This window comes from Rhinatrema bivittatum, chromosome 8 (genome assembly GCF_901001135.1).
Source record: "Rhinatrema bivittatum chromosome 8, aRhiBiv1.1, whole genome shotgun sequence".
Classification (NCBI taxonomy): Eukaryota; Metazoa; Chordata; class Amphibia; order Gymnophiona; family Rhinatrematidae; genus Rhinatrema; species Rhinatrema bivittatum.
Window position 1 is genome coordinate 77357413 of NC_042622.1, and position 22373 is coordinate 77379785.

Consider the following 22373-nt stretch of genomic DNA (forward strand, 5'->3'; position numbering starts at 1 on the left):
CCACGACATCAAGCTGTCGTGGTTCCACCATTGGACTTCCTCCTGTGTCTGGATTTTTAAGGCAAGGTCTGCTCCTCAGACCTTGCCTTGGTATTGAGGCTTCTGGTTCAGGATTCTGTGCTGGTGTTCCTGGTCTCCGTTCCCGGTCTTCGTCCCGCTTCTGTTCTCCTTCCTCGATGGACTGATTCTTGGCTTCTGACCCTTGGACCAGCTGTTGTTCTTCGTTCGGCTTGACCTTGGACTGGCTGCGGACCCTTCTCCTGGCTTGTTTCTGGACTGGCTGCAGACCCTTCTCCTGGCTTTGACCCTTGGAACGGCTTTCGACTACTCTTCGGCTTCTACTCCTGGACTGACTCGACCTGCTGGAGACGCCAGCCATCTGGAATCAACGACCTGCAGGAGGCGCCTGAATCCAGACCAATCTTCAGTCTTGAGGGAGTCTCCTAAGTCCCAGCGGCCGGGTTCCTATGGGCTCCTCCTGGGGGAACCGCGAGCTTCCAGGGCGAAGTCTTTACTCAACTGGCGAATCTTCAAGCCTTGCCCTCCAATGGTAGGGACCAGAGAGGGTTGACTCCCTCTTTGGCAGCGCTAACCTTACCTCTGAACAGGGGTCCACTTCCGGATTCGTAACATCCCCCCTCCATGATTCTTCCCTTTTCTCCCTCCATCTATTCTATCTCCTCTATCCCTCACTTCGGGCACTCTCTCCCCTTTCTCCCACCTCCCCTCCCTCCAAGAACTCTCTCCCTCCATCTCCCACCTCCTCTCTCTCCAGGCAATCTCTCCTCACTCCTCTCTCTCTCTCTTTCTAGGTATTTTCTCTCTATTCCCCCACCTCCCCTTTAGCCATTCTCTCTCCTCCTCCCTCCAGGCATTCTCTAAGTGTACATAATATACAAATTCTGTCACATCAGTGACAGCAAGATAAACTTTCCACTACCAGGCTCTTTGGAAATTAACACAAAACCCGATTTAAAAAAAACAAAACACCACACTTCAAACCTATATAGCAAACTTGCTATAACAAAACAGTACTAACTCCCAGGATTTAAACAGTAAAAATATTACCTATGAAAGTCAGCACTGCAAATATTACATTGGGCCCTAGAGCACCAATGCATTTCTTACTGGAAAAATAGAAAATCCAAGAAGTTAGATTCTGCATGCAGTGCAGCACTTGAGAAACAGAAATGCACTTCCTCACGTACTGTGCAAAATACAAAGACATCAGAGATGCAAATTTCCCAAAGCGATATATTCCAATTGCTAAACTTAAAATGTTTTCTATCTCTGTTGTCTGGGCATTTTATTTTTTTCTAATCACATTAGTCCTGGTCTTTTTTCCTGCTTTCCGTGTCTTCATCTTCTCTATTTTCCTTTTCCAGGATCTCTTTTCCATTTTCTTTTTCTTCCCTCTTCTCCTGTTTGCTTCACTTCCTCCTCTATATCTGTCTGATATTGATATTTTCCATTTATCTCATTTCTCTGCCTTTCTAGGCTACTCCTCCGCTCATAGTTATATTTCACCCTTTCCCCTATTTCCCTCCAATTCTATAGCCCAGCTTTTCACTTCCCTATCTCTCCTTTCCATTGCTTTTTCTCAGCCCTCCATCTCTCCCTCTCTGACATCCAAATATCTGGCTCCATTATCCTTAAACCCCAACATCTGCCTCCTTTCTGACTCTCTCTTACCTCCCACCATCTCCAAGGAGACTTTCTCTCTAAACATCCTCCTTCAAACTCTCCCATCTTTTTACGGTTGTCTCCTTGCCATTTCTCCACATCTTTTTAATTTAGCACACTCTCTCATCTCTCACCATCCTATCTATCTCTTACCCTCATTGTTCCCAGTCCTCACAATTGCCCTATTTTCATCTCTTGCCTAATCTCACCCCCCCTTCCTAGCAATTTTTCCCCTATTTTCCCCTCCTTCCTATTTCTCCCATTTTCACTTCTTCCCCAATTTCCCCCTCTATCTTTCACATATTTCTTAGTTTCCTATTTCCATTTTTTGCACTCATCTTATCAAGAGCCTTCATCTTTTTTCTTTTGCCTTAATCCCCCTCATTAACTCAAGCTCCTTGCCTATCGCTCACCCTTCCCCCTGGCTCCAGTCCCCCTCTTCATTCTCCCATTCCTAATTCCCTCTTTAGCTCCATACATCCCTTCCTTCCTCCCGAGATTTTGCCTGTCCCACCCCCATTCCCCTGTACACTCTCATTCTTCCATCCAGCCAAATATGATCCTTTCTCCCACTCTGTTCTGCCAGTCCCAGTCCTCTCTCCCTCTGTCTGTGGTTCTCTATCTCCCTTTCCCTGCCTCTCCATCTTGGATCTTGTCCCTTTATACTGGATCCTCTCTCCCATTGCATACCGCCATCTCGAGTTCTCCCTCCCTTTCCCTCCATCTCCCTGCATCCCCACCACTCCATGTACAATCTCTCTCTTCATGACCTCATTGCCCCATATGATATAGTTCTCTTGCTCTGTGCCCCCCATTCCTAGTACTTTCAATCTATGAACCCCCATGGCTGTATTTCTAGCTCTTCTTTGGGCTTCCCACTTCCAGCGAGAGCAGTACTAATAGTGCATCAGCTTCCTCTGCTGCACGGGGCCAATCTCACAGCTCATACTACATGACTGGCCCAGTGCAGCAGAGGAAGATGGTGCACTCTTATGTGTCACTCCTCCTGCCAGCCATGCACATGGTGAAGGGAGGGGGGTAATGAAGGTAGACCCAGCCCACCAATTTTTGGGGACGCTTAGCTTCCTCAAGCCTCATCTTATGCTGGATGGCTATTATCACTGATGCTACCTGGCCCATTGGCTGACCAGCCCAACAGACACTGCTGGGAGTGCCTTAGGTGCCCTTCATCTAATGGTACTCTGGGCAACTGTCACGCTCGCTGTGCCCAAAGCTGACCTTGCTCCAGACTCTCCTGAAAAGTATCACTGATCCTCCAAACTCTTTGTACAGGTACAACTGGTTCCCCAGACTATCCTCAAAAAATACCACTGGTCTCCCAAGATCCTATGAGGGCTGTGTTGATTCCTTAAGTTTCATCTATGAATTTTCAAGAGTTATGCTAGAGAGCTTTACAGAAGTTTGCTGGAGTTATGCTGATTTCGTTGGAGACTTGGATACACAGATGTATTTTGTTTTTGTAACTCACGCTGGGAGTTTCACTGGAAAACTAGGATATGAATTGTTAAATTAATATGAGAAGGATAATTTCCCAAGGTATTTACCTGATTGAAAGCTGCCCTGCTCAGAGCAGCTAAATGTGGATTTGCACAGCACATATATTTTCAGCTAGGGGAAAAGAGACCCTTCTGTGAGTGTGTTTAGGTTGCAGAGGTGGGGTATGCAGGAGTAGGGGCAAACACACACACATTCAATTTTCAAATGTCCACACACATAGCAAGTGCAAAGTACACGGATGCTTTTAACACACACACTTTGCACTTCCTCATTTTCAAACAGAAACAACAAGAATGATAATGGAATTCAAAAGAGTATGGGATAAACACAGAGGATTCCTAGTAGCTACAGAATGGAAATGAAGAAATGGGGTAACATATGGTAACTTTACATGTAACATTTCTGCATGGTGGTAACCTGCATGGAGTAGCGGTTATAACCCTAATCAAGGCAAGGGAGTAAGCTGTATAGAGCAGCAAGCCGAAACAGAGGGCGAAGGGGTAAGCTGCACAGAGTAGCAGTTATAAACCTAAACAGAAGGTGATGGGGTAACCTGCAAGGAGTGGCAGTTACAACCCTAAACACCTTGCTGGGCAGACTGGATGGACTATATGGGTTTTTATCTGCCATCATGTACTATGTCACACAGGTAGTTTCTTTCTGAAAATTCTTTCCTAAAGTATATGTATTAAATGTGCCCGAGTAATTTGCAACTACGTAGGCTATTTGAAAACTCTCCTCTGTATGGATTCAAAAGAGCTGGAAATTGTAGAAATTCCAGGAGATTGCATGAGGTTTCTGGACTTTAGGATGGTGTGTCATATATTCCTAATCCCTCTGGATTCTTCTTCTGCCAAACCCTTCGGATTCTGGGCTCTCTCTGTTCATAAGCAGTCTGCTGGTTTCTACAAGAGGCTGAAAGTTAGACCCACAGGGGCAGATTTTTAAAATTACGCGCGTAACCCTTTTAAAATCCGCCCCATAAGGTTTTATCAGAAGAAAGTTTGATTATTTATAACAAATCCATTTGTTTCTCTGTCTAATTTGTTGACTGTTTGTAAGGAACTGGGAGAGCTCTCTGTATAAACTTAATGACTCTAAATCCGTCACTGTTCCCTTCAATATTCCAAACCAATTAGAAGAATGCATCCATACCAATTTTCCTTTCAAATAACACAATTAACTATTCTTGTATTTAGGTATTAATGTCCCTGCTCAAATTCATGACCTATTTGTCTAAAATGTTTCCCTTCTTTTAATTGACATCAAAAGGGACTTAGCTTGCTGCTTCTATATACGGATGTTGCTTAAAACAAGGATAAATGTGATAAAAATGAATAGAGCCCCCAGACTGTTCAACTTTCTTACAATTATACCTTGTCTAATCCCAAACTATTTTTTTACTGACTTGTCTACAACCATGTCTAGATATATCTGGAATACTAAGTGCCCGAGAGTTTTGCTTTAATTGCTGTATTTGCCTAAAACTTTGGGGCCGATGCAATATCATGCATGTAAAAAACATGCATCCAGAGTGGATGCATGTTTTATGAACACGTGCACGTCTACTTCTTCTGGGCGCTCGATGCAATAATCAAATGAGCTGCCACGCTAAAAGGGACGTGCAATGGATAATTTGTGTGTCCCTAGCGCTCTGCGTCGGGTGCCCAGGAGAAGTAGCTGTGCATCCACAACAGCATGGCCAGAGCTCCCTCCCTACCCCCTGTCAGGGCTGTTCCCGATTGGTACTTTTCACTGACGAGTGTTAGTGAAAGGACCAATCCTCTTTCAGGACAGCCTTCTGAAAGGTAATGCAAGAGCACCCTTTGGGTGCTCTTGCATTACCTAATTTTGAAAATATTACTGGGCAACTCCTGTGAAGGCAGTTAAGTCCTGGTACTATCCCAATTTTGTTCAACATTGAGTGGAAATAGAGAATTCTTATTTGTCACCTTATAATTTGAGTAATCTACTGTTCCCTCCAAGAGAACATCTAGACAGTCAAATACACTCTCACCCAATTATAGCAATAAACTTCAAGATGAGGGACAAGGTTATCAGGCTCCTAATGCTAAACGTCTCCCTTTCTCTGTTATCGTCTATTTGCGTTAACTCTCTTTTCCATCCTGGAACTGAGTGCCCAGTTCATTTCAAGTGGCTTACAGACCGGGGATTGTTTAGAATTCTTGACTTTATAGATGGTACCTCCTTTCTTACCAAAGAGGTAAATTTGTGATAAACTGGGTATGCCGATAGTTCTAGTTTTCTCTCGCCAACAACTGGAACACCTCTTTTCCATGTTTCTTAAACTGTTGAATAATTTTAAACTGTTAAAAAAAAAAAAAAAGAAGTAGGAGACTACTTTCCAAATATTATTTATTCCTTTACTGCAAAGCTTGTGAAGGCAAGTATTTGTATCAGTATAAATGAGAATCAGATTTACAGGTGCCTAAATCAGAGGAACAATGGTCCATAATTTGGAAACATACATCCAGCATATCTATATGTACTTCTTATGTGGACACACAATATACAATTCTTTACCAGTCTTATCTGACCCAGCAAAGCTGCACAAAATCTGTCCCAAAACTCCTGATACCTGTTGGAGAGGCTGTACTCTTACAGGCTGAGAGATCTCAAGGTTTTGGAGAGATAATAAATCAGATACATATCATTACAGGAAGAAATTAATGCCAAGCTGTGGGTATGAACCAGGCAATATTGTTCTTCAGAAGGGAAATCTAGAGAACTCTCTGCTTCTAGCAGCGGGTTTAACGACAGCAGCCAAATGGAAATACATTAAACCCTCTAACATGACTAATTGGTACTCCAAGGTTTGGCGTATATTGAAAATGAAGTGACTCAATTCCCTGGTCACAGACAACTTTGTTTTCTTTAATCAGAGCTGGGTTCCATTTTTGGATTATGCTGCTAAAGGCACTGGTATCAGCAGACCTGGGTGATACACGGTTCTGTATCTGCTGGGTTTTTTCCCCCTCTCTAAGCTCCATCTTCTCACTTTCTGATGGTTTCATCATCTCTATTTATAGTTGTGTATCTGCACAAAGATTGTTTATCTGTTTTTGCTTTTGTTGCGGCTGAAGCTATATGATTGTACAATACTGATGTTGGCAATATAATAACAATAAAAACAAAGGGCCTGATTTGCTAAGGCTTTTCTCCCATTCTGTGTCTATGGGAAAAATGCTTAGTGAATCAGGCCCAAAGTTTAAAAGATAAAAAGTTTGTATACCTCCCCCAGGGACACGGAAGAGGTAGATGAAATTAAAAAGACTAAAATAGAGACTGAAACCCTGGCTTTTTCCAATTGATTAATGCCAGGAGCTATATTTGATATTATAACCTTGTTTTGGAGGACAGATGATTGTAATCAGGCTAACAGGAATTTGAGATGCAGATGCTACTCTTTGAAAGATGAAGTTGTTTTTAATTTCTTTGGCCAGGCATGCAATTTATACAATTTAATTGAATGTTTTAGATGGCTATTTTTTGGGGGTTTTTTTATCATGTATTTTATGCTATTTATTGTATATTACCTAAACAGGTTTATTTGATGTTATACACTGCTTGGGTTAACTACTTAATTATGAAAAGTGGTCTATAAATATTTAAATTAAATTAAGTAAGCATCTTCCTGTCCTCCCAAGATTCCTAGGGAAGAGGGAGGAAAATACCAGCATGTGCTGCATTGGAGAGGAGATACAGGAGCTTTGGCACACTTTGGGCCAGATTTTAGTACCTACGCGCGGGTGTAGATTTGTGCGTGCAACTTGGCGCGCACAAATCTATGCCCGATTTTATAACATGTGTGCGCAGCCGCGCGCATGTTATAAAATCCAGGGTTGGTGCGCGCAAGGGGGTGCACACTTGTGCAACTTGCGCGCGCCGAGCCCTAAGGGAGCCCCAATGGCTTTCCCTGTTCCCTCCAAGGCCGCTCCGAAATCAGCCTCAGAGGGAACTTTCCTTCCACCACCCCCCCCCCACCTTCCTCTACCTTCCCCTACCTAACCCGCACCCCAGCCCTACCTAAAACCCCCCATACCTTTGTTATGCAAGTTGTGCCTGCCTCTAGGCAGGTGTAGGTTGCGCGCGCTGGCCAAGTGCCAGCGCGCAATCCCCTGGCCTAGAGGCCCTACGGAGGCCTCTGACCACACCCACGCCCTGCCCCTTTTTTCAAGCCCCGGGACATGCGCGCGTCGCCGGGCCTATGCAAAATAGGCTTGGCGCACATAAGGCTTTTAAAATCTGCCCCTTTGGTTTCTCCGGTAATTACACAGTGGGGTAGATCTTTAAAAAATACGCGATCGCGTACTTTTGTTCGCCCACCAGGCACGAACAAACGTACGCTGGATTTTATAAGATACGCGCGTAGCCACGCATATCTTATAAAATTCGGGGTCGGTGCGCGCAAGGGGGTGCACATTTGTGCAACCTGCGCGCGCGCTGCCTGTTCCCTCCGAAGCCGCTCCGATTTCGGAGCGGCCTCGGAGGGAACTTTCCTTCGCCCTCCCCCCACTTTCCCCTCCCTTCCCCTACCTAACCCACCCCCCCGGCCCTATCTAAAACCCCCCCCCCCACCTTTGTCGGCAAAGTTACGCCTGCTGAAAGCAGGCGTAACTTTGCACGCGCCGGCCGGCAGCCCCGCTCCGTCCTCCGGTCCCGGGGGCTGGTCTGGAGGCCTCGACCACGCCCCCGGGCCGGCGCCACGCCCGCCCCCAAAACACCGCGGCACGCCCCCGAAATGCCACATTGTTTCGGGAACGCCCCCGGACCCACCCCCTCCCGCCCCTTTTCGAAAGCCCCGGGACTTACGCGCGTCCCGGGGCTTTACGCGCGCCGGTGGCCTATGCAAAATAGGCGCGCCGGCGCACGAGGGCCCTGCGCGCGTAAATCCAGAAGGATTTACGCACGCAGGCCTTTTAAAATCCGCCCCAGTGTGTTCAGAGACTGTCTGGATACACATCCAGTCACCAGTTCTCTTGGAAACTTCTCCCCAACACATGATTTACTGCATCTTTTCTTAGAATTGGGGCATATGCTTAGTGGTAAATGGCTGTGATGGAACAAAAAAGGAAAAGATGCATGTTGTTTACACCTTTCCTAGCAGGGAGCAATACTAGAGTACTGGCTGTAGGGAAGCTCACAGCTCCTGCAATCCTAGCCTCCCCCAGTAGGAGGCACTGTAGGAAATGGTGCAGGAGCACTGGCTACTGGGGAACTCAACTCCTGCAATTCCAGCCTCCTCCAGCAAGAGGTACTATACAGAATGGTGCAGAAGTAATGTAGCGCTATAGAAATGTTAAGTAGTAGTAATAGTAGTAGAGTACTGGTAAAGGGGAGCTCACATATTCTGCAGTCCCAGCCTCTCTCAGCAGGAGGCTAGGGAATGGTGCAGGGAATGCTGCTACGGGGAGGGGGGGGGGCTCACAGCTCCTCCAATTTCAGCATCTTTACAACATCACATAAGGGGAAAGGTAAGCCTGGGTGGGAATGCCCTTAAGGGCGAGTATGTAAGGTTAGATGCCTCCACCCAGATCTTTCCCTTAGGATTTAGAGCTGTTATTTACACATATCCTTTGTAGAAATGAAAACTGTCCTATTATTCATTCATATTTTTTAATATGATTCATGTATAAAGAAGCTCTCTCCTTCCCATCTACCACCTAAGGAAGTCACACATAGGAAAATGAGCACCACAGTAGCTGAAATATCAGTGGACAGATGAACTCTGTGATCTGTGGAAGGAGAGTATATACAACAGGACACCAGCTAGGGGGAGAAGAGAGGACGGAAAGAGAAGGGCAGCCTTCCTTCTAAGCAAAGCCAGGGAGTGGAGAACTCCTCGCTCACACCAGAGGGCTGGAGAGACAAAGACACACTTTCACATGGGAAAGGCAGTTTTCAAAGAGATTTCTGCAGGTAAAAAGCCGTTTACTCTGTTTGTGGGTAAAAGTATGCTCACAGTTCCATAAGGTGCTCACTTTTACCAGCACTGTAGGGGAGGAGTTCCCAGGGTGGGGTTAGGTCAAGGAGAAAACTAAACACATAGGGGCAGATGTTCAAAGAGGTACGTGCATAAGATACGCCCCCCCCCGAAAACCTGCCCCAAGCTCCCCCTGCTTATGTTGCATAGGCTGCCGGCGCGCAAAGCCCCAGGACGCACGTAAGTCCCGGGTCATGGCCAAGGCCTCAGAAACTGCTCCCAGGGCAGGGGGGGCGATTTAGTTAGGGCTGGGGGGTGGGTTAGGTAGGGGAAGAGAGGGAAAGGTGGGAAAGGTGGGGGGGAACAAAAAAAAAAACTCCCTCCGAGGCCGCTCCGATTTCGGAGCCTCAGAGGGAACAGGCAGCGTGCGCACCAACCCTGGATTTTAAAAGATACGCTCGGCTACGCGCATATCTATTAAAATCCGGCGTACTCTTGTTTGCACGGGGTTGTGGGAACAAAAGTACACCCGCGCACTTCTTATAAAATCTACCCCATAGAGGGCAACTTTCAAACAACTCCTCACGGCCCCATATACATGCAGATATGGCCACATGGAGAATCTGCTACAGTATTTTATAACGTGCACATATCAAGTATGTGCAGATAAAATATACGTAGGTTTACCCCCTAACATACGCATGTATCTTTCCTTATGTGGACTAATTTGCAATGCATTGAACGCATGTACCTTTCCTATCTATTTTCAAAACATATGCCTTTATATTTTACGCCAAAATAATAATGATGTACGTAAAGCCCTGTTTATGTGCAGAAGCTGATATATTTTAAAACAGGTTCTGGTAACTGAAATCGCCAAAACCTCCACCAGTCCTTCTCCAGCTCATCAAGACCCTCCTAGTTCTTCACTCTGTCCTCCCCCCAGTTCATCTAGACCTCCCACCCAGCTAATAATAAACAACAGATGAGTCTGATATTAATTGTGCAAGATAATTAGCAGGTGTAAAATTACGTGAATAACTTGCCAAATGTACGCACAATGGCGTAGATCTTTTAAAAGTACGCTGGATTTTATAAGATACGCGCGTAGCCGCGCGTATCTTATAAAATCCAGGGTTGGCGCGCGCAAGGGGGTGCACATTTGTGCAACCTGCGCGCGCCGAGCCCAGCGCGCGCTGCCTGTTCCCTCCAAGGCCGCTCCGATTTCGGAGCGGCCTTGGAGGAAACTTTCCTTCACCCTCCCCCCACCTTCCCCTACCTAACCCACCCCCCCAGCCCTATCTAACCCCCCCTACCTTTGTCGGCAAAGTTACACCTCCTGAAAGCAGGCGTAACTTTGCTCGCGCCGGCCAGCAGCCCCGCTCCGTCCTCTGGTCCCGGGGGCTGGTCCAGAGGCCTCGACCACGCTCCCGGGCCGGTGCCATGCCCCCGGGTCCGCCCCTGAAACGCCGCGTTGTTTCGGGAACACCCCCGGACACGCCCCCTCCCGCCCCTTTTCGAAAGCCCCGGGACTTACGCGTGTCCCGGGGCTTTACGCGCGCCGGCAGCCTATGCAAAATAGGTGCGCCGGCGCACGAGGGCCCTGCGAACATAAATCCGGAAGGATTTACGCGCGCAGGCCTTTTAAAATCCACCCCAATATGTATCTTATAAAATAGCAACTTGCATGGATAGCTCTTGGCCCCAGCCCAGAACACCCCTTTTCTTTTTGCATATAAACGTGCACAAAACTAAATATACGCACTTACTTTTTTTTTTTTTAACTGTTTATTTTAAGTCATCATTATACCAATATACAGAATTACACTGGGGACCACACAAATACAGTCACCAAAAAAAAAAAAAAAGGAAAGGAAAGAGAAAGAGAAAAAGGAACAGAAAAAAGGATAACAGCATATGTATTATTTATTTGTTTATATTGTTTTATAGACCGATATTCTGTATATTAGTCATACCGGTTTACAACCAAATAAATACAATAAAAATGAGTATAAAATTAACATTTACCTCAATTAAAAGCATACTTGAGTACAAGCTTACTTATGCACGCTTATGCTAATTTTAAGTGTGTAAATGTTTGAAAATTCACCTCATAGTTTGGGATTTTCAAAACTATGCATGTAGTCTTGGTCAAAATAAGTATCCACAGAAAAAGAGGGTGCAAATCTCTGCAGGTACTTTTGGTTGAAAGGCCATGAGTAACAAATACCTACAGGCTTTACAACTATGACAACTACTCTCATATTGTTCTCATGCACAGATCTTTCTTTGCTTGGACTAATACAGTATTCACTTCTGAGTTTGCTACTCCCTGTTCTTTTCACATTGTTAAACGACTCCACAACTTTAATCTGGAATACTTTCCATCTGTGTTCAGACTTAGGGCCTGATTTACTAAGGCTTTTCTCCCATTCTGTGTTTATGGGAAAAAAATGCTTAGTAATGAGGCCCTTAGATCTGAAATAAGTCTACCTTCATTCCGGCACATTTACTCCAGTATTAGTTACTTCTGAAATAACTTGACTCCGGGATTAAAACTGCCTCCTAAAGAAGGAATTGATTAATGTACGCGTGCACACTCACTTTTAGCTCAGTTTGCAGTGCCTGGCCCGAAGCTGTTGGCACACTGGGATTAGCTGCAGGCCCGAAAACTGTAACGGACTGCCAGCAGCCAGCCTTCTCCCTCGTACCTGCGTCCCAAAAAGCGCGGGGCGCCCTCCCCTCACCTCAGTCCCACCGGCCTAGAGGGGAGAAGCAAGAGGAGGGGCTGGGCAGGGCTCGCTTGCAGGCAGTTGGATGGCAGGAGCCCCTCCCACCGGCTCCTTTGACAAGAGATGAGGTAATGCCTGGATCCAAAGGCAGCATGAGGCAGAGGTGCCGATGCTCCTACAGAGACAAGTGACTCCACGGCAAGGAGCTCGAAAGGAAGCGCAGAAGGAGGACCCGGCTCACTTTACGCCTCCATGCGATGGTTCTCAAGCCATGACGGAGAGGTGCAGTCTCTGGAGTGCCCTGTCGGCAGCTGCCTGCTGCTTTTATCGGGGTTCCTTCATGCAGGTGCAGGTAGGATGAGGGAGCCTCTCTTCATGTGGGACCTATTTTTCTCTGTGGCTTTCCCGCCCTGTGCTGTGAGCTGAATCTGCAGCCCGCTCTCTATCATGTAATCTTGAGACAGAGGCATCCAGGAAATAAGGGAACACAGACACAGCAAATACCAAGAGACAGAAATGCTGCCGGTATGGGGGTGGGGGGTGGGGGTTGCGGGGGCAGAAGGGCTGTAGATGAGGCACAAATTTCACCAAGGAGGAAGTAAGCCAGAGCCTTTAATCCCTGCAAAATATTGCATCAGGAGTTATGAGATACTCCTTTACCATGCCCTTAGGGACAGCCAACAGAACTAGGGCTCCAGCATCCCGGCAGCATCTGATGCGATGCCACCCGGCTATGCTCTGCTTCTCTTACTGAAATAGATTATCTAAAGAAGCTCTGGTACCAGAAGGGTTAATGGTGAGACAGAGGCTTAATGGTGAGGTGGGGGCTCAGGCAGTGTGGTGTGGTGGTGTTGGAGGGGATTCAGACATTGCTTAGGTCAGCAGTGATGGGGAGCACAGGCACTGTTGGGGAGAGAGGAAAGGGAGCTCAGGCACTGGAATTAGCTGCAGGTGTGAAAACAGTAATGGACAGTACTTGTGACTTGAATTGGCCACTGCTGGAGACAGAATGTTGGGCTTGATGGACCTTTAGTCTGACCCAGTATGGCATATCTTATGTTCAGTACACAGCCTTCTCCCTCATACCTGAGTCCCAAAAAGAACCAGGCTCCCTGGTGGGCTCTCCCCTCAGTCACATACACATGCTCTTTGCCAGCACCTCCGATATTACCTGAGTTAATGATAGTGGAGTTCAGTCACTGCTGGGTTAGCAGTTGAGGGGAATACGATTCTTAGGTAAGAGCCAACAGTGGGGGCTGGGATGCTCAGGTATTGTCAGGAACACTGATGAAGGGGGGGGGGGCACATTTCAAGCATTGCCTAGGTTAGTAGTGACACGAGGTTCAGGTACTGCTGGGGTCAGCAGTGGGTAGTATGCAAGTATACCTGACCTTGCCCTCTTTTTTTTTTTTATTTTAATCTTTCTTTGAATTACATTCAAAGCACAAATTGAAATGTGCTTTGACTGACTGAGAGTTTGCAGCTGACAGCAGCATCTCTGTGTCTCCTCCAATAGCAGCTGCCCTTCCCTGGGAGGAATGACATCATTTCTAGCCAATAGGAGCCTGAGAGTGGATGCAGCAGCCTTGGAGTGACATGAGTTAATAGGGACCTGCAGACACCTTCCGAGTCTTAGCATCTCCACCAAAAACACAAGAAAAAATGGGTCTCGCTCTATGAGGGTACTGGTGCTTGGCACTGAGGACAGCAAACAGCATCAGTGAGGATATGGAAGGAAATGGGGGTACAGAATCGAGACATATACATATATATGTCCCAAAGTATTGTGATCTATAAATCTGATCTAAATCTCTGCTCATTAGACAGTTCCTATGGATCAGGCAGGGTCTTGTGTCATAGATCAAAGATAGGCTGTTTGGGAACTATAAAATCTGAGGGCCTGTCAGGGGCTTTGTAAAATTTCTCACAATTTTCTCAGATGGACTTTATTAATTCTGCAAACAATAAAACCTACATAATAGTGGAAAGCCATTAATACTGTAATATGGACTGCCATTCTCTTTAGAAATTTTATATTAATGTAAACTGTTAATTATTATGTAGGACATGTGCATACCATAGTATGTGTGCATGTCACAATGTATGTGTGTATGCGCTTGTCCCTGCATATACATGTCCCTGTGTGTGTGCATGTTACAGTGTATGTTGCACATCTCTGTGTTGGTGCACATGTCACAGTGTATGTGTGTGCATTGCTGTGAGTATAAAGTGATATCACACTGAATTTCAGTTTGTGAGTACATTTCAGTGTATACATGAACAGATGTGTGTACACAACAACAGACAGACAGAATGAACCACATCAACCTACTAAACATAAAATTAGTTAAAAGAAATCAACAAAACAGTGGACTATAACTGATTCCTTTATAATACTAAGACATGTTAAAAAGATGTAGCGTTTGGAATTGAAAGATCCCTTCTATAAGGGGCTGAAGACGCCCTGACTATCAGTGGCAGAGGAGGTTGCTATAGCAACAGCATCTGCTTAGGCCTTACTGCCCCCATGGGAGTGTGGAGGCCTGGACCTGTCCTGCCTGTCTTTCCAGGCTGTGCTTAGGAACATCTTAGTCAATAGTTTTACAGACCCAAGGCAGAGAGAGGTTGAAGTTTTTGAGGTCTGGATGTGGAAAGGGAGTCTCCAATCTTCCTCAGGGTCAATGCCAGCTGTCAGTGCATGATTACCTCTTCCTCATTGTGGGGGCTAGGGAAATATTAAGATACACTGGGAGAGGTATTACAAGCAGAAGAGAAGTGATAATGCCTCTGTATAGGTATCATCTGAACAACTGTGAACATTTCTGGAGGCCACATCTTCAAAAGAATATACAGAGGCAAAGCAGAGGAGGGCTGTCAAAATGGTGCAGAATCTGCATCAAAAGACCTATGAAGTGAGACTTAAGACCTGATTCACTCAATGTTGTTAGATGTGTGGGTATGTGTCACTGGATACCAGTGTTTAGGGATATGTGTGTCATTGGACATCAGTGTGTATAGGAGTTTGTGTCATCAATGTGTGTATCATTAGGAATCAGCATGTAAAGGTGGGCTTCAGTGTGGAAAAGTAAACTCTGGTGCTCAGCTTCCATTTTTTTGTAGAGCATGGCAAAAAGGCAAGATTGTAAGGGCCAGGATTTTATGAAGTTCAATCTCTTCACTGCTCCCTGCAGTTTATATGACCAAGGGATCAGTGCAAGATGCAATGGGTCACTAGTACATATGGGTTTTATTCTTGGCCTAACAAGTACATTATTTCAGTTTTCCACTCATGGAGGCTGCCTGGCCACTGCAGACACTATCACCGTGAAGATCTTTCTTTTCAGGCTGTTTTCCCCACACTCCCTGAAGATTTTCTCTCTACTTCTCTGGCCTGGCAGTTCTTTGCAGAATACAATTTTCTTTAATAATATCTTCATCGACATACCTGGCACTAGCCAAAAATTAAGCTTGGTTACTCATATCTGTTGATTTTTCCAACAGACGTTTAGGAGCAAAATTCAAGCATGCATGGAACAGACAGAAAGGGACCTTAGTGGTGGAGGGAGGGAGAAGACCACAGACTGAGCAAGACCTGTGACCGCACAATAGGCAGGCACAAATGGGCAAACTGGGTGGGCCAAGTGGTCCATTTCTACAATCATATTCTTACATATTCAAACGTACGGGCAGTACAATCTGCACTTATTTCATATAGAGCAAGATTAGTATAACCAGGAAATATGGACCATCATGCTTTGAAAATGCTTGCGCCGCCAGCAGAGATTCATCAGAGCGCTAGCATGCTAGCAGAAAGACCAGGAGCTTAGGTGGTAGGGTACTGGGCTCTTCTCCCCCCCCCCCCCCCCATCCCCGGAAGGCAGCATTCAATCAGAGAGGACTCGCCGCCTGCCCACCCTCTTTTCCTGGTATTCCCATCTTGGAAGCAAATGTTGCAAGGTTTTGGACACTTTGCCAAAAAAATGTTGCTGATCCCTACCTTAGGAATCAGATATAATTTTAGAAGATGAAAAATGTTATCAAAAAGAGTTAGAAGTATGAGAAATATTTAAGGAATAAATAGTTTAGGTGCACAAAAATAAATATAGCACCCCTCAGCCCTGCTTTTTAAGCAGCACTTCTACAGCACTATATCATGGTAGGTATGTCAACAAAACATGCCTTGGGAGAAAAATGCAAAAAAAACCCAAACATATTTTTATTACAAACCTCTATGAAGATTCCTTGGGTATCTCTGATGGAGATCTGATCACCAGTGAAAGGTTCCCAGTGGGCTCTGAGCTCTTTATCTGGATTTAGCTTAGAAGACTGTCTTGATGCTAGATTGTGATTAGCGAAAAGTAGCAGCCTTGAAGATGGCACTGGTAACACAGAGAAGGCAGTTCTAGTGTGGAACTGGTGATGATGAGAAGGCCATATTGGGAGTGACATTAGAAATATAGAGAAGGCAGGGCTGGAGATGGTATTGGCAATGCAAAGAAAGCAGAGTTGGGGATGGTATTGGTGATGCAGAGGCAGGTTGAGAGTAATGTTGCCAATGCAGAGAAAGCAGGGTTAGTTGTAAAATTGGCAATGCAGAAAGGCAGGGATGGAGGTGGCATTTATGATGCAGAGAAGCTCAGGTTGGGGTGGTGTCAGTGATGCAGACACGATACAATTGAGTGTGGTGTTGGCGATGAAGAGAAGGAAGGTTTGGGAGTGGTGTTGGCAATATACAGAAGGTCAGGTTAGGGAGGCATTACTGATGCAGCAAAGGGAGTGTAAGTTTAGGGGTGTAGCGACCTGTCTGCTACAGGACACTTCCAGTTCCCCTCCCACTTCACTTCACGATCCTACGTTCAGGAAAAAGACAACATGTCCTCCTCAGAATTAGACTTTTATTTATCAGATTTGGCAGATTTAGCATTTAGAAGATAACAACAATTCCTGTCTCTAACATCCTGGCCACTAAGCACCAGTTTAGTCTAAAGAAAGATCTGTACCATGGGTGGTTTCAAACATGCTATAAACCTTAGCCTGCTTAATATATTAATACTTATGGCTAAATTACTTACCCCTGGTCCCAACTTCAGGCGATTTCCCTGATGCAGAGTCTGGCTGGAGGTCTGGAGAATGTGGGCAGGGGAGAAGGCTTGCTTCCTGGTCTGGTACTGGCAGATCTGCAGGGCAGTTCAGGGCTTGCATCCAGGTCTGCTACAGGCAGAGCTGCCAGGCTGCTTTCAGCTCCTCACTGCCTCATACTGCCCACCACCGTCTGACCCTAAGCAGGGCGTCTCCTCTCTCTGGTCTCCTGGCCACACCTAGTCTTCTCCCTCCTTGATATCAGGGGGTGCTGGGCTGCTTCGGGTTCATTCCCTTGCTCCTTATTTGCCCCTCTGTCTTATACTTTCCAGCTGATAAATATGCATAAGCTTGTGCATAATCATGTAGGGGGTGGAGGTTCTTTGCCGCATTGCAGGTCTTTTCCCCCTCCTCTTTTCTTCGGGGGGGGGGGGGGAATCTGCCACATATGCCAAGCTTTATGCTAGCATCGTTTTCTCCATTTCAGAATGCTCCCCCTTTGTCCAAGGGTGGGGGTCGCTCTGACCTCTGGACTTCCCTTGACCGGTCCATGACTTCAGCTTATGAGCTTAAGTTGCTGCATTGTCCCTCTGCCTTGGTTTTCTTTACAGAGGAGCTGACAAACAGGCAGATTTTGATACTAACTTTCAGTTCTGGTTTAAAGTTTATTTTCTTTAATTGTGACAGTGTTTAGGGCATGTCAGCATACTTGTCTGCATTCCTCTTTGGCTATTATGATTCATATTAGGTACTTTCAGTGATAAAACATGGGATATCTCCCTACAGGAGGGTTGGGATGGCACTGGCAATACAGAGGTAGGGGGAGCACTGACAGATGGGAAATGGAGATGGGAAATTTGGTGAGGTCAAGATAAATGTAGCAGGGGGATAATAGCATAAGGCTGGATGGGAGCTCAGAGTTCCTGGCAGATCCACTGAAGGACTTGTTCCTTATCTGTGTAAATGGGAATAGTCCTGTGGGACTCAAGAAAGATGAAAGTTGTCCCTCTTTATAAAAGTGGCAACAGAAAGGATTCTGAAAAGTAAAAGCTGGTTAGCCTTACCTTAGTGGTGTGAAAATTAATGGATACTCTACTAAAGGAAAGTATAGTGAGATATCTGGAATCCACTGGGTTGCAGGATTTGCAATATGGTTTTACTAAAGGGAGACTGAGGCAAAAAATGTGACTGATTTCTTTGATTAGATTATTAGAGAATTAGATCAAGGCTGTGCACTGGATGAGATTTATTTAGCAAAGTTTCTGACAGTATTCTGCATAGGAGTCTTCAAGAAAACTGAGCACTCTGGAGGTAGGTCCCAAGGTGGCAGACTGGATTAAAAATTGGTTGAGTGGTAGACAAAAGAGGGTAGTGGTGAATAGAAAGTTGTTATGGTTATGAGGTGTTGGAGTGGATTCTTGGTTACTGCGGTGATGGCCACTCCCACGGGGAGGAGCCCTGTGAGGAACCACAGTACTAGGCTAGACTCTTTACATGCAGACACAGAGAAGTTTTTATTTATTGTACAGCTCAATGGTATTGCCCGGGGAGTGGGCAGCAGTGGAGGTAACCCAGTGAAATTGTCCAGGAGGTCCTCAGCAGAGGAGACCAGTCTCACACTTGAGTAGGTGATAGGCAGCGTGGCGTAGCAGTACCAGGTCCTGGATGTAGGCAAGGAGCGCTGAAGCTGGAGAGGAGACAGACTAAGAGGGTTAGTACTCACTGAAGCAGAAGCTGTACAGTAGATGGTCCAGACAGGCAGAAGTTGTTCAGCGGCAGGCACCAGAATAGGGTGCCTGCCGCTATTCTGGTGCCTGCCGGTGCCTGCCGGTATCCCTTGCTCCCGGGTACTTGCTCCCGGTATCCCTATCCTGGGATACCGGGAGCAAGTACCCGGTATCCCAGGATAGGTACCTGAAATAGAGCAGAAGGGCCCCCAAGGAGCAGGTACCCAGGTTAGAAGAATTACCCCGAAGGGCAGAGAGAGCTTCCTGCAGCAGCTAGGAAGCGGCAGAGCAGCTTAGACCGGAGGTATTCCAATCCAGTCCTTGCTAACTCAGTTTGTTAGCAAACAAGGGGCAGGCTAAATACCAGGATGTAATGACATCACTCGGAGGGGATGCCCCTGAGGTTCCCGCCATGATATGGATATAGACGCCGGAGAGAGCGGCATGAAGATGTGGCAGCAGCCATCTTCCCAAGGCTTGAGGAGAGAGAAGGAAGAAAGGTGAGGCACAGAGGTCGAAGCCGTCTGAGATCGACGGACACAACAAAAGTGATAAGTGGAGTGCCTGAGGGATCAGTCCTGGTACTGTCTCTGTTAAATATTTTTATAAGCAATATTGCAGAGGGATCAGAAAGAAAGGTTTGACTTAAGATCGGCAACATAGTAGACACCACTGGAGAAGCAGACAGAAGGAGAAATGATCTAAGAAAGCTCAAGGAGTGAACAAATGCTTGGCAGTTAAGATTCAGTACAAAAAGTACAGAGTCATGCTTTCCAGGTACAGAAATGTGAGAAGGCAGTTCACAATAGGAGATGAGAAGCTAATGTGCACTGACCAGAAGAGACACCTTGGGGTGATGGTGTCTGATGAAATGAAGGTAGCAAAACAGTGTGACAAGGCAATGACCAGAGCCAGAGGAATGTTAGGGTGCATAAGGAGAGGCAGAAACAAGAAGTTCCACCCAGAACTAAAGGAGCTTACTTTTTGGGATGCACGCATCCATGGTTGCACCTAGATTTGAAATAAACACCCCTGGAGTCCTCATGTCCCCCCTGACATCTAGAAAATTTAGCTTGGATAGGACCCACACACATGGACATAGTGATCTCATAAGCCTTCTTTCTCTTCAGAAAGTAGACTAAAAAGGAGATGATAATACCTTTGTACAGGTTGTTGGTGAAGCCTTACCAATAATATTTTGTTGATTTCTGGAGACCATACCTCTGAAAAGATATAGACAGGTTGGAGTTAATCCAGAGAAAGACAACCAGAATGGTATGGGGTCTACTATGAAACCTAAGGATCTAAATATGTATACTAGAAGACAGAAGAGGCAGAGGGATATGAAAGAGACATATAAATACCTGAAAGGTATTAATAATACACAAGATGTAAACCTTTTACAATGGAAAGCAAGTAATAGAACTAGGGGTCATCTCTAAGGGGGTAGACTCAGGCACATCAACAGGAAACTTTTATTTCATAGAAAGGGTCATGGATACGTGAAACACCCTCTCAGAGCAAGTGGCGGAGACTAAAATGGTATCAGACTTCAATAAGGCTAAATACAGAAGATCCTTAGTTGCAAAAAAAACCCCAAAAAACTGAAAAGATAGCAGAAGAATGATCTAGTGACACCGCAGACTGTGGGAGAAAACGGGTTGGTACAGCAGGAATAAGAGCAAAAATGCTCTGGCTGGCTTTGAACTGGCAGTCTGCACACAACCAAATGATCCCTGGCAGAGCCTGCTATGGGAGAAGCTGAAGGGCCCCTTTATAGCGGCTGGCTGGGGGGGGGGAGTAAGTATGCACATGCTGGCACACATGCGCACTCCTCCTCTTCCTCAGAGCCCTGGTGACGGTAGAGCATGTTGGGAACAGCATAACTGGGAGCATGTACATCCGCATGCATATCAGATGCCATCTGACGCCTGTTCAACCAATGCATGTGTTATGTTTGGCGGTTCACGGTCTGACCCTGAGAACAACTGCACTCACCTCCCTGGTCAGGCCGTCACCCCGGATTCACGACGCAGCAGGGCCCTGATGCCTCTCCATACAGTGGAACGCCGCCAACTAGTCACTTGGCAGGACACCGCCAGCTTCATCCTACCATACTCCTCCTTAGGCACATATTCACCTGACCTATCTTCATTTAAAGGGCCTGCAGCAGGAAAAACCCCATGGTGCTCATTGATGACCTCACAAGCCAAGGCCTATAAAGGACTCACTTGCCCTTCCCTCACTGCCTCATCAACATGTCCACCTATTCCTGAGTAGTATATGTTGCTTCCAGCGTTCCTGCCCTTGTCCAGCTTGTCTTCAGTTCCTCGTCCGGCATGTCTTCAATTTTCCATCCAACTTGTCTTCAGTCCTTGTCCACGTGTCTTGGTTTGTCTTCTGTCTTTGTCTCCATCTTTGTTGCCCTTCTGTGATTGCCTTCACCTGCCTGCCCTGCCTATCATTCCCCTCACTCCCTTTGGACTGATACCTGGTTTGGACCTTGGCTTGGACCCTGGATACGACTTACCTCTGCCTGGACCTCAGATACGCTTGACACCTGCCTGCCTCTGACCATTGCCTGGACCCCCGCTATGCCTGATCGCTGTTTGCCTATAATCCAACTTACTATGGACCTCTCCTGCCATCTGCAGAGACCCCACCTAAGTCCTGCTGCCCTGGCACCCAAAGGCTCAACCCGAGGGGAACGAGGGTTAGTATAAGTGAAAGTCCTGATGTGTCTCTGCACTGCCTCGGTCCACCTGCCTCTGTATCGCTCCATGGTGAGACCGCACCTTGAATACTGTGTACAATTCCGGTCGCTGTATCTCAAAAAAGATATAGCTGCGATGGAGAAGGTACAGAGAAGGGCAACCAAAATGATAAAGGGGATGAACAGCTCCCCTATGAAGAAAGGCTAAAGAGGTTAAGACTGTTCAGCTTGGAGAAGAGATGGTTGAGGGGGGATATGATAGAGATGTTTAAAGTCATGAGAGGTCTAGAACGAGTAGATGTGAATCGGTTATTTACTCTTTCGGATAATAGAAAGACTAGGGGGCACTCCATGAAGTTAGCATGTGGCACATTTAAAACTAATCGGAGAAAGTTCTTTTTCTCTCAATGCACAATTAAACTCTGGAATTTGTTGCCAGGGGATGTGGTTAGTGCAGTTAGTGTAGCTGTGTTTAAAAAAGAATTGGATAAGTTCTTGGAGAAGTCCATTACCTGCTGTTAATTAAGTTGACTTAGAAAATAGCCACTGCTATTACTAGCATCAGTAACATGGGACAGACTTAGTTTTTGGGTACTTGCCAGGTACTTTTAGCCTGGATTGGCCACTGTTGGAAACAAGATGCTGGGCTTGATGGTCTCTTAGTCTGACTCAGTATGGCATGTTCTTATGTTCCTACAGGAAGAGCCAATCCTACCTCGACTCAAGAGTATATGAGGTGCTGTCAAATAACACTGCTGACAGTGCTGTGCTGCACACTGTGTGCACTTACAGCACAAATAGATACATTGGCTACATTAACATGGGTGATTTGAAAGGAGCCATGTGGAACTATTGCCTGAGTGTTTTATCCTATGTCCAAACACTGTGGTCCCCCACTCCTCTCTAAAGATATATGCACTGTCCATAAATCCCACTGCTATCCTTATCCACATACAGAACCACATCAGATTGGTCTT

The 22373-nt window shown here is 46.1% G+C and overlaps 2 protein-coding genes across 5 annotated transcripts in view; one reads left to right on the top strand and one right to left on the bottom strand.

The window, feature by feature from the left end:
• CDK9 (cyclin dependent kinase 9) overlaps positions 1-11870 on the bottom strand; it is a 114479-nt gene extending 102609 nt beyond the window's left edge. For 2 of the 3 annotated variants that reach the window (XM_029612063.1, XM_029612064.1), the window contains exon 1: positions 11750-11870. The gene's annotated coding sequence lies outside the window, so the exon portion shown is untranslated. The remainder of the gene's footprint in view (positions 1-11749) is intronic. The other variant, XM_029612065.1, reaches the window with a different exon arrangement.
• The window catches only part of SH2D3C (SH2 domain containing 3C), a 79782-nt gene that overhangs the window by 25356 nt on the left and 32053 nt on the right, over positions 1-22373 (top strand). The window contains exon 1 of one of the 2 annotated variants that reach the window (XM_029612062.1): positions 12070-12229. The exons of the other annotated variant lie outside the window; for it this stretch is intronic. Coding sequence (XP_029467922.1) covers positions 12149-12229 — 81 coding nt within the window. The 5' untranslated portion in view covers positions 12070-12148. Of the gene's footprint in view, positions 1-12069; positions 12230-22373 lie in introns of those variants that run through there. 2 annotated transcript variants of the gene reach the window in all.